Source organism: Ranitomeya imitator, chromosome 7 (assembly GCF_032444005.1).
Source record: "Ranitomeya imitator isolate aRanImi1 chromosome 7, aRanImi1.pri, whole genome shotgun sequence".
Classification (NCBI taxonomy): Eukaryota; Metazoa; Chordata; class Amphibia; order Anura; family Dendrobatidae; genus Ranitomeya; species Ranitomeya imitator.
Genome location: NC_091288.1, coordinates 4,406,098 through 4,418,830, shown reverse-complemented (window position 1 = coordinate 4,418,830; position 12,733 = coordinate 4,406,098). Strand labels below are relative to the sequence as shown.

The following is a 12,733-nucleotide window of genomic DNA, read 5'->3' as shown; positions in this document are numbered from 1 at the left end:
CTTACCCTCCTCCTCCTCCCTGACCCCGGGCACTTACCCTCCTCCTCCTCCCTGACCCCGGGCACTTACCCTCCTCCTCCTCCCTGACCCCGGGCACTTACCCTCCTTCTCCTCTCTGACCCCGGGCACTTACCCTCCTCCTCCTCCCTGACCCCGGACACTTACCCTCCTTCACCTCTCTGACCCCGGGCACTTACCCTCCTCCTCCTCCCTGACCCCGGACACTTACCCTCCTTCTCCTCCCTGACCCCGGGCACTTACCCTCCTCCTCCTCCCTGACCCCGGGCACTTACCCTCCTCCTCCTCCCTGACCCCGGGCACTTACCCTCCTCCCTGACCCCGGGCACTTACCCTCCTCCCTGACCCCGGGCACTTACCCTCCTTCTCCTCTCTGACCCCGGGCACTTACCCTCCTTCTCCTCCCTGACCCCGGGCACTTACCCTCCTTCTCCTCCCTGACCCCAGGCACTTACCCTCCTCCTCCTCCCTGACCCCGGGCACTTACCCTCCTCCTCCTCCCTGACCCCGGGCACTTACCCTCCTTCTCCTCCCTGACCCTGGGCACTTACCCTCCTTCTCCTCCCTGACCCCGGGCACTTACCCTCCTCCTCCTCCGTGACCCCGGGCACTTACCCTCCTTCTCCTCTCTGACCCCGGGCACTTACCCTCCTCCTCCTCCCTGACCCCGGGCACTTACCCTCCTCCTCCTCCCTGACCCCGGACACTTACCCTCCTTCTCCTCCCTGACCCCGGGCACTTACCCTCCTCCTCCTCCCTGACCCCGGGCACTTACCCTCCTCCTCCTCCCTGACCCCGGGCACTTACCCTCCTCCTCCTCCCTGACCCCGGGCACTTACCCTCCTCCTCCTCCCTGACCCCGGGCACTTACCCTCCTCCTCCTCCCTGACCCCGGGCACTTACCCTCCTCCTCCTCTCTGACCCCGGGCACTTACCCTCCTTCTCCTCCCTGACCCCGGGCACTTACCCTCCTCCCTGACCCCGGGCACTTACCCTCCTCCTCCTCCCTGACCCCGGGCACTTACCCTCCTCCTCCTCCCTGACCCCGGGCACTCACCCTCCTCCTCCTCCCTGACCCCGGGCACTTACCCTCCTCCTCCTCCCTGACCCCGGGCACTTACCCTCCTTCTCCTCTCTGACCCCGGGCACTTACCCTCCTCCTCCTCCCTGACCCCGGACACTTACCCTCCTTCTCCTCCCTGACCCCGGGCACTTACCCTCCTCCTCCTCCCTGACCCCGGGCACTTACCCTCCTCCTCCTCCCTGACCCCGGGCACTTACCCTCCTCCTCCTCCCTGACCCCGGGCACTTACCCTCCTCCTCCTCCCTGACCCCGGGCACTTACCCGCCTCCTCCCTGACCCCGGGCACTTACCCTCCTTCTCCTCCCTGACCCCGGGCACTTACCCTCCTCCTCCTCCCTGACCCCGGGCACTTACCCTCCTCCTCCTCCCTGACCCCGGGCACTTACCCTCCTCCTCCTACCTGACCCCGGGCACTTACCCTCCTCCTCCTCCCTGACCCCGGGCACTTACCCTCCTCCTCCTCCCTGACCCCGGGCACTTACCCTCCTCCTCCTCCCTGACCCCGGGCACTTACCCTCCTCCTCCTCCCTGACCCCGGGCACTTACCCTCCTCCTCCTACCTGACCCCGGGCACTTACCCTCCTCCTCCTCCCTGACCCCGGGCACTTACCCTCCTCCTCCTCTCTGACCCCGGGCACTTACCCTCCTCCTCCTCCCTGACCCCGGGCACTTACCCTCCTCCTCCCTGACCCCGGGCACTTACCCTCCTTCTCCTCCCTGACCCCGGGCACTTACCCTCCTCCTCCTCTCTGACCCCGGGCACTTACCCTCCTCCTCCCTGAAGTGTATCAGGATATACCCCCGGCTGCCGTCCTCCTCCCGGATCTCACATTCTCCTCCATTAGATTTCCTCTTGCTCTGGAAATACAGCAGAAGTTTGTTCTTCAGCTGCTTCAGGCTGTTGGGGTCCTCGTCCCACTTTACGGACAGGGGGAACTGGTAGGAGCGGTCCGCCATGGTGCGGAATGATGGCGGCGGCGGCGGCTGCAGGATCCGGAATCTCCCGGCTGCGCTTTCACTTTCATTTCTTATAAACACGAGCGCCTGTCTCCACCTCCGAGCCGCCGTCACAGGGACCGTCACTCCCAGCCGCTGCAGACGATCCCGGCCATCGGCCGACGATCGCACAACTGAGGCCGAGGAATGCTGCCCACAATAACGCCGGAGGAGGAAAGGCTCGTGTGCCCACAATAACGCCGGCGGAGGAAAGGCTCGTGTGCCCACAATAACGCCAGCGGAGGAAAGGCTCGTGTGCCCACAATAACGCCAGCGGAGGAAAGGCTCGTGTGCCCACAATAACGCCAGCGGAGGAAAGGCTCGTGTGCCCACAATAACGCCAGCGGAGGAAAGGCTCGTGTGCCCACAATAACACCGGCGGAGGAAAGGCTCGTGTGCCCACAATAACGCCGGCGGAGGAAAGGCTCGTGTGCCCACAATAACGCCAGCGGAGGAAAGGCTCGTGTGCCCACAATAACGCCAGCGGAGGAAAGGCTCGTGTGCCCACAATAACGCCAGCGGAGGAAAGGCTCGTGTGCCCACAATAACACCGGCGGAGGAAAGGCTCGTGTGCCCACAATAACGCCGGCGGAGGAAAGGCTCGTGTGCCCACAATAACGCCGGCGGAGGAAAGGCTCGTGTGCCCACAATAACGCCGGAGGAGGAAAGGCTCGTGTGCCCACAATAACGCCGGCGGAGGAAAGGCTCGTGTGCCCACAATAACGCCGGTGGAGGAAAGGCTCGTGTGCCCACAATAACACCGGCGGAGGAAAGGCTCGTGTGCCCACAATAACACCGGCGGAGGAAAGGCTCGTGTGCCCACAATAACGCCGGCGGAGGAAAGGCTCGTGTGCCCACAATAACGCCAGCGGAGGAAAGGCTCGTGTGCCCACAATAACGCCGGAGGAGGAAAGGCTCGTGTGCCCACAATAACGCCAGCGGAGGAAAGGCTCGTGTGCCCACAATAACGCCAGCGGAGGAAAGGCTCGTGTGCCCACAATAACGCCAGCGGAGGAAAGGCTCGTGTGCCCACAATAACGCCGGAGGAGGAAAGGCTCGTGTGCCCACAATAACGCCAGCGGAGGAAAGGCTCGTGTGCCCACAATAACGCCGGAGGAGGAAAGGCTCGTGTGCCCACAATAACGCCAGCGGAGGAAAGGCTCGTGTGCCCACAATAACGCCAGCGGAGGAAAGGCTCGTGTGCCCACAATAACGCCAGCGGAGGAAAGGCTCGTGTGCCCACAATAACGCCGGAGGAGGAAAGGCTCGTGTGCCCACAATAACACCGGCGGAGGAAAGGCTCGTGTGCCCACAATAACACCGGCGGAGGAAAGGCTCGTGTGCCCACAATAACGCCGGCGGAGGAAAGGCTCGTGTGCCCACAATAACGCCAGCGGAGGAAAGGCTCGTGTGCCCACAATAACGCCGGAGGAGGAAAGGCTCGTGTGCCCACAATAACGCCAGCGGAGGAAAGGCTCGTGTGCCCACAATAACGCCGGCGGAGGAAAGGCTCGTGTGCCCACAATAACACCAGCGGAGGAAAGGCTCGTGTGCCCACAATAACGCCAGCGGAGGAAAGGCTCGTGTGCCCACAATAACGCCTGGGAGGAAAGGCTCGTGTGCCCACAATAACGCCGGCGGAGGAAAGGCTCGTGTGCCCACAATAACGCCGGAGGAGGAAAGGCTCATGTGCCCACAATAACACCGGAGGAGGAAAGGCTCGTGTGCCAACAATAACACCGGAGGAGGAAAGGCTCGTGTGCCCACAATAACGCCGGTGGAGGAAAGGCTCGTGTGCCCACAATAACGCCGGAGGAGGAAAGGCTCGTGTGCCCACAATAACACCGGAGGAGGAAAGGCTCGTGTGCCAACAGTAACACCGGAGGAGGAAAGGCTCGTGTGCCCACAATAACGCCGGAGGAGGAAAGGCTCATGTGCCCACAATAACACCGGAGGAGGAAAGGCTCGTGTGCCAACAATAACACCGGAGGAGGAAAGGCTCGTGTGCCAACAATAACACCGGAGGAGGAAAGGCTCGTGTGCCCACAATAACGCCGGAGGAGGAAAGGCTCATGTGCCCACAATAACACCGGAGGAGGAAAGGCTCGTGTGCCAACAATAACACCGGAGGAGGAAAGGCTCGTGTGCCCACAATAACGCCGGTGGAGGAAAGGCTCGTGTGCCACCTCTGACGATCACTCCTGGGTGGACATGGCGTCTATAGGCAGTGCTTGCGTCTCATAACAGGCTGATACCAGAGAAACCTACAGACAATAGCACTATGCCCGATGTGAGGTAAAATCACGAGGATGAAGTTGGTTTCTTATTCGTCAGTTTCTTATTCGGCTATTTTTTCTTTTTTGTTTGTTTGACAACAAAAAATAATCATCACAATAATAACAGACAATGCAGCGAGGAGCCCTGATGTGAATACACTAAAAAACGGCTACAAAATCAATAAAACTGGCACAAAAATGGGCACCAAAGAGCGCTGAAGAAAGGGTTAAATGCCTTTGGGCCACTGATCTCACAATGCAGACATATAGAACAGGGCGCCCTACATCAAAACCAGCTATCTCCAGCCTAGCCCAAATGGGTTCTGGGCACCAGAACTGGCATCAAAGTGGGCAGTCAATTTTCGCAATTTGAATAGGTAACTGATGTTTTTAAGGGGTTAAATGCCTTTGGGCCACTGATCTGACACTTAAAATACACAGATAGTGATGCCATGCGTCAAACCCAGGTCCCTTCAGCCTGGTCCAAATGGGTTCTGGGCACCAGAACTGGCATCAAAGTTTGCCCATTTTGATGCCAGTGTTGGTGCCCAGAACCCATTTGGACCAGGCTGGAGGGAGCTGGGTTGTTTGATGCAGGGCATCACTATCTGTGTATTTTAAGTGTCGTATCAGTGGCCCAAAGGCATTTAACCCCTTAAAAACATCAGTTACTTATTCAAATCTGTGAAAATGGGCTGTTTGCCCAATTTGATGCCATTTCTGATGCCCAGAACCCATTTGGGCCAGGCTGGAGGAACCAGGGATTGATACAGGGCATCACTGTTGTCATACCGTTGCTGCCGCCTCCCCAGTCAGCGTCTCTTTCTCCGCGCTCGCTCCCGGCCTCTGCTTCTCGTGCGTGCGTGCGTGCGCATACCAGGTTCAGTGCTGCACGTGTGCACTTCTGATCTTCTGTCTCCTCTATGGTCCTGGAGGACTAATACCCTGAGTTCGGTTCTCCTTATTGTCCTCTCTATGGTACTGGAGGTCTGTTACCTGGAACTGCTACCCTGCCTGTAGGTATTTAAAGGGAACCTGTCACCCCATTTTTTCAGATTGAGATATGAATACTGTGAAATGGGGCCTGCGCTGTGCGTTACTATAGTGTATGTAGTGTACCCCGATTCCCCACCTATGCTGAGAAATACATTACCAAAGTCGCCGTTTTCGCCTGTCAATCAGGCTGGTCAGGTGGGCGTGGTGACATCGCTCTTTTCTTCCCCAGCTTTCCGTTGGTGGCGTAGTGGTGTGCGCATGTCGCAGTGACGAATCCACTGCGCGCAGGTGAAGAAAAAGCGCGCGATCTGCGCTATTACCCTTGTCATCGATGGGGGCGGCCATCTTCCTGAGGCTGCGCGTGCGCAGATGGAGTGCTCTGCTGCACGGGGCTTCAGGAAAATGGCCACCGTGATCTCTATCTGCGCACGCGCGGCATCCCGCGGCCATTTTCCTGAAGCAGCAGAGCACTCCATCTGCGCGGCCTCAGGAAGATGGCCGCCCCCACCGATGACAGGGGGTAATAGCGCAGATCGCGCGCTTTTTCTTCACCTGCGCGCAGTGGATTCGGCACTTGGACATGCGCACACCACTACGCCACCAACGGAAAGCTGGGGAAGAAAAGAGCGAGGTCGCCACGCCCACCTGACCTGACCAGCCTGATTGACAGGCGAAAACGGCGACTTTGGTAATGTATTTCGCAGCATAGGTGGGGAATCGGGGTACACTACATACACTATAGTAACGCACAGCGCAGGCCCTATTTAACAATATTTATATCTCAATCTGAAAAAATGGGGTGACAGGTTCCCTTTAAACTGCTTCCTGCCGTCCCTCTGTGCCTGGTTATCATTGGTTCCTGGCCGCTCTAAGTCTCTGTGAAGTTCGTTTTCCCTCTGACTTTGGGTTTATCCTGTGTCTCTGCAGTTCCTGTCTTTCCTGGATCCTGCTAGCTTCTGTGTTTCCTCAGTTCCTTCGCCAGTCCCTGTACTGGTGCAGTTTTCCCATCAGTCCTGTGTCTCTGCAGTACTCTCTATTAAAGGACTGCACTCGGATGTCATCTGAGTGCAGCCTGATTCTATAGCATTACTCTGTGGTCCTACTATCCCCGCCTCATCTTGGTCTTCTCCCGTCCCGGTCCTTCAGCTTCCGTGGCGATAGTCCCTCGCGGGCCTGCCCCTAACTCTCCCTGTATAGGGGGCGGTCTATCTGGTCAGCTCGTCCGTGAGGGGTTCGTCGTCACGGTCTAGAGGGTCCACTTCCCATTTTCCTCCTGTGAATCATCACACTCACTATAGGACTGCACTCGGGTGACATCTGAGTGCAGCCTGATTCTTACAGCATAACTGTTTGTGTATTTTAAGTGTCAGATCAGTGGCCCAAGGGCATTTAACCCCTTAAAAACATCAGTTATTTATTCATATCTGAGAAAATGGGCTGTTTGCCCACTTTGATGCCTGTTCTGGTGCCCAGAACCCATTTGGGCCAGGCTGGAGGGACCTGGGTTTGATGCAGGACGTGTATTTTATGTATCAGATCAGTGGCCCAAAGGCATTTAACTCCTTAAAAACATGTTATTCAAATGGTCAAAAGTGACTGCCCACTTTGATGCCAGTTCTGATGCCCAGAACCCATTTGGGCCAGGCTGGAAATAACTGGTTTGGATGTGGGGCGCCCTGTTGTATATGTCTGCATTGTGAGATCAGTGGCCCAAAGGCATTTAACCCTTTCTTCAGCGCTCTTTGGTGCCCACTTTGATGCCCATTTTTGTGCCAGTTTTATTGTTTTTGTAGCCTTTTTTTAAGCGTATTCACATCAGGGCTCCTCGCTGCATTGTCTGTTATTATTCTGATGATTATTTTTTGTTGTTAAACCTATAAAAAACAGAAAAGAAAAAATTGTCGAATAAGAAACTGTCGAATAAGAAACCCACTTCAGCCTCGTGAGTAGGGGCAGACCAGGAGCGGCTACCTCCATACACAATATACGGTTGCAGTCTTTCATGCCAAAGCACGCCGAATAGGAAATACACGAAATAGGAAGAGCAAAATCGCTTTTGAACAGTAGGAAAAATATTTATGAGACGCTAGATATATGGGTTCCGGCCAGCCCATATGTAGTCTTTACTGAGAGATGTGTCCACAGTCACCCAGAAATACAGACATTGGCCTTCGGTAAGTGTCCACATTGGACAGGGAGGTCAGGGACTCATCAGATTAATGAGACCACCTTGACGATGGTTGATGGGCTCACACTATTTGGCCAAATTCTGTGCAAAGCGTCTCATAAATATTTTTCCTAATGTTCAAAAAGCCATTTTGCTCTTCCTACTTCATGTATTTCCTATTCGACATACTTTGGCACGATAGAGTGCAACCTTTTTGTATATCTCCTCTAAGTACGTCCGTCTGAAAATGCCTTCCTACAAATTGGGACCTCGCTTCATCGGTCCCTTTGAGGTCTTGAAACAAAAGAATGCCGTCTCCTATAAGTTAAATTTGCCTGCTTTATGTGTGCCGAACTCCGTTCACATTTCCCTCCTCAAACCAGTTATCTTGAGCTCGTTTTTTAAGGACCCTGGTACCACTCCTGAGCCCGTCAGCGAGGAGGATGTCCCTGGTACCACTCCTGAGCCCGTCAGCGAGGAGGATGTCCCTGGTACCACTCCTGAGCCCGTCAGCGGAGGATGTCCCTGGTACCACTCCTGAGCCCGTCAGCGAGGAGGATGTCCCTGGTACCACTCCTGAGCCCGTCAGCGAGGAGGATGTCCCTGGTACCACTCCTGAGACCGTCAGCGAGGAGGATGTCCCTGGTACCACTCCTGAGCCCGTCAGCGGAGGATGTCCCTGGTACCACTCCTGAGCCCGTCAGCGAGGAGGATGTCCCTGGTACCACTCCTGAGCCCGTCAGCGAGGAGGATGTCCCTGGTACCACTCCTGAGCCCGTCAGCGAGGAGGATGTCCCTGGTACCACTCCTGAGCCCGTCAGCGAGGAGGATGTCCCTGGTACCACTCCTGAGCCCGTCAGCGAGGAGGATGTCCCTGGTACCACTCTTGAGCCCGTCAGCGAGGAGGATGTCCCTGGTACCACTCCTGAGCCCGTCAGCGAGGAGGATGTCCCTGGTACCACTCCTGAGCCCGTCAGCGGAGGATGTCCCTGGTACCACTCCTGAGCCCGTCAGCGAGGAGGATGTCCCTGGTACCACTCCTGAGCCCGTCAGCGAGGAGGATGTCCCTGGTACCACTCCTGAGCCCGTCAGCGAGGAGGATGTCCCTGGTACCACTCCTGAGCCCGTCAGCGAGGAGGATGTCCCTGGTACCACTCCTGAGCCCGTCAGCGAGGAGGATGTCCCTGGTACCACTCTTGAGCCCGTCAGCGAGGAGGATGTCCCTGGTACCACTCCTGAGCCCGTCAGCGGAGGATGTCCCTGGTACCACTCCTGAGCCCGTCAGCGGAGGATGTCCCTGGTACCACTCCTGAGCCCGTCAGCGAGGAGGATGTCCCTGGTACCACTCCTGAGCCCGTCAGCGAGGAGGATGTCCCTGGTACCACTCCTGAGCCCGTCAGCGAGGAGGATGTCCCTGGTACCACTCCTGAGCCCGTCAGCGAGGAGGATGTCCCTGGTACCACTCCTGAGCCCGTCAGCGAGGAGGATGTCCCTGGTACCACTCCTGAGCCCGTCAGCGAGGAGGATGTCCCTGGTACCACTCCTGAGCCCGTCAGCGGAGGATGTCCCTGGTACCACTCCTGAGCCCGTCAGCGAGGAGGATGTCCCTGGTACCACTCCTGAGCCCGTCAGCGAGGAGGATGTCCCTGGTACCACTCCTGAGCCCGTCAGCGGAGGATGTCCCTGGTACCACTCCTGAGCCCGTCAGCGAGGAGGATGTCCCTGGTACCACTCCTGAGCCCGTCAGCGAGGAGGATGTCCCTGGTACCACTCTTGAGCCCGTCAGCGAGGAGGATGTCCCTGGTACCACTCCTGAGCCCGTCAGCGGAGGATGTCCCTGGTACCACTCCTGAGCCCGTCAGCGGAGGATGTCCCTGGTACCACTCCTGAGCCCGTCAGCGAGGAGGATGTCCCTGGTACCACTCCTGAGCCCGTCAGCTAGGAGGATGTCCCTGGTACCACTCCTGAGCCCGTCAGCGAGGAGGATGTCCCTGGTACCACTCCTGAGCCCGTCAGCGAGGAGGATGTCCCTGGTACCACTCCTGAGCCCGTCAGCGAGGAGGATGTCCCTGGTACCACTCCTGAGCCCGTCAGCGAGGAGGATGTCCCTGGTACCACTCCTGAGCCCGTCAGCGAGGAGGATGTCCCTGGTACCACTCCTGAGCCCGTCAGCGGAGGATGTCCCTGGTACCACTCCTGAGCCTGTCAGCGAGGAGGATGTCCCTGGTACCACTCCTGAGCCCGTCAGCGAGGAGGATGTCCCTGGTACCACTCCTGAGCCCGTCAGCGAGGAGGATGTCCCTGGTACCACTCCTGAGCCCGTCAGCGGAGGATGTCCCTGGTACCACTCCTGAGCCCGTCAGCGAGGAGGATGTCCCTGGTACCACTCCTGAGCCCGTCAGCGAGGAGGATGTCCCTGGTACCACTCTTGAGCCCGTCAGCGAGGAGGATGTCCCTGGTACCACTCCTGAGCCCGTCAGCGGAGGATGTCCCTGGTACCACTCCTGAGCCCGTCAGCGGAGGATGTCCCTGGTACCACTCCTGAGCCCGTCAGCGAGGAGGATGTCCCTGGTACCACTCCTGAGCCCGTCAGCGAGGAGGATGTCCCTGGTACCACTCCTGAGCCCGTCAGCGAGGAGGATGTCCCTGGTACCACTCCTGAGCCCGTCAGCGAGGAGGATGTCCCTGGTACCACTCCTGAGCCCGTCAGCGAGGAGGATGTCCCTGGTACCACTCCTGAGCCCGTCAGCGAGGAGGATGTCCCTGGTACCACTCCTGAGCCCGTCAGCGAGGAGGATGTCCCTGGTACCACTCCTGAGCCCGTCAGCGAGGAGGATGTCCCTGGTACCACTCCTGAGCCCGTCAGCGAGGAGGATGTCCCTGGTACCACTCCTGAGCCCGTCAGCGAGGAGGATGTCCCTGGTACCACTCCTGAGCCCGTCAGCGAGGAGGATGTCCCTGGTACCACTCCTGAGCCCGTCAGCGAGGAGGATGTCCCTGGTACCACTCCTGAGCCCGTCAGCGAGGAGGATGTCCCTGGTACCACTCCTGAGCCCGTCAGCGGAGGATGTCCCTGGTACCACTCCTGAGCCCGTCAGCGAGGAGGATGTCTCTGGTACCACTCCTGAGCCCGTCAGCGAGGAGGATGTCCCTGGTACCACTCCTGAGCCCGTCAGCGGAGGATGTCCCTGGTACCACTCCTGAGCCCGTCAGCGAGGAGGATGTCCCTGGTACCACTCCTGAGCCCGTCAGCGAGGAGGATGTCTATGATGTAGCAAATATTTTGGCCACAAAAAGAGTAAGGGGAAAGAAACCTTTTTTCTCGTAGATTGGAAGGGGTTCGGTCCTGAGGAGAGGTCCTGGGAGCCCATATGTATATGTATGGATGTATGACCAGCAGTAAATTAACATCTGTCCTGAGACTGCAGCTCTCACAAATGTCATCACCTATGTTATCGTACCTTTCCAACCGCACATTCAGCGTCGCCCACTCCCACACCACATCCTCATCCCACCCTCTCTCTGTTGGAGTCCGCCAAGGCTCTGTTCTAGGACCCCTACTCTTCTCAATCTATACACTTGGCCTGAGACAACTCATAAAGTCCCATGGATTCCAGTACCACCTCTATGCTGACGACACTCAGATTTACCTCTCTGGCCCAGACGTCACCTCTGCTGTCCAGAATCCCAGAGTGTCTATCAGCCATATCCTCCTTCTCCTCTCGCTTCCTCAAACTCAATGTGGACAAATCTGAACTCATCACCTTTCCTCCATCTCATAGATCTTCCTTACCTGATCTATCTATCGCAGTAAAGGACATCATGCTTTCCCCCGTACCGGAAGTCCGCTGCCTCGGAGTAACCTTCGACTCTGCCCTGTCCTTCAAACCGCACATTCAAGCTCTTTTCACCTCCTGTCGCCTCCAGCTCAAAAATATCTCCAGAATCCGTCCTTTCCTCAACCATCAATCTACTAAAATGCTTGTGCATGCCCTCATCATCTCCCGCCTTGACTACTGCAACATCCTCCTCTGCGGCCTCCTGCTAACACCCTTGCACCTCTCCAGTCCATCCTCAACTCTGCTGCCCGACTAATCCATCTCTCTCCTCGCTACTCCTCCGCTTCCCCCCTCTGCAAATCTCTTCACTGGCTCCCATTCCCTCAGCGTATCCAGTTCAAATTACTAACACTGACCTACAAAGCCATCCACAACCTGTCTCCTCCATATATCTCTGAACTAATCTCCCGATATCTTCCCTCACGTAATCTCCGGTCCTCCCAAGACCTCCTTCTCTCCTCCACACTTATTCGCTCCTCACCCAACCGCCTCCAAGACTTCTCCTGAATATCCCCCATCCTCTGGAATTCTTTGCCCCAACACGTCCGACTATCAACCACAGTCGGATCCTTCAGACGGAACCTGAAAACTCATCTCTTCAGGAAAGCCTACAGCCTGCACTGACCCCGCTGCCTCATCACTATCGAAGCTGCCTCCTCACCAACACCGGAGCTACCGCCTCACCAACACCGGAGCTACCGCCTCACCAACACCGGAGCTACCGCCTCACCAACACCGGAGCTACCGCCTCACCAACACCGGAGCTACCGCCTCACCAACACCGGAGCTACCGCCTCACCAACACCGGAGCTACCGCCTCACCAACACCGGAGCTACCGCCTCACCAACACCGGAGCTACCGCCTCACCAACACCGGAGCTACCGCCTCACCAACACCGGAGCTCCTGCAACCCCCAACCTATTGTCTCCATCCCCACCATCCTGTAGAATGTAAGCCCGCAAGGGCAGGGTCCTCGCCCCTCTGTATCAGTCTGTCATTGTTAGGGTACCGTCACACAGTGGCATTTTGATCGCTACGACGGCACGATCCGTGACGCTCCAGCATCGTAACAATATCGCTCCAGCGTCGTAGACTGCTGTCACACTTTGCAATGTACGACGCTGGAGTGATAATTTCATGACGTATGTGCGATGTAGAAGCCATTGGTTACTATGCGCACATCGTATACAATATCGTGCACACCTTTGTTACACCATGCGATCATGCCGCCACAGCGGGACACTAAACGACGAAAGAAAGTTTCAAACGATCTGCTACGACGTACGATTCTCAGCAGGGTCCCTGATCGCAGGAGCGTGTCAGACACAGCGAGATCGCTGGAACGTCACGGATATA

The 12,733-nt window shown here is 57.3% G+C and overlaps 1 protein-coding gene across 1 annotated transcript in view; it reads right to left on the bottom strand.

Moving 5' to 3' along the window:
- PARP14 (poly(ADP-ribose) polymerase family member 14) overlaps nt 1-2,101 on the bottom strand; it is a 78,346-nt gene extending 76,245 nt beyond the window's left edge. The window contains exon 1 of the mRNA XM_069732566.1: nt 1,870-2,101. Within this exon, the coding sequence (XP_069588667.1) occupies nt 1,870-2,059 (190 nt within the window). The 5' untranslated portion in view covers nt 2,060-2,101. The remainder of the gene's footprint in view (nt 1-1,869) is intronic.
- Between the last annotated feature and the right edge of the window lie 10,632 nt (nt 2,102-12,733).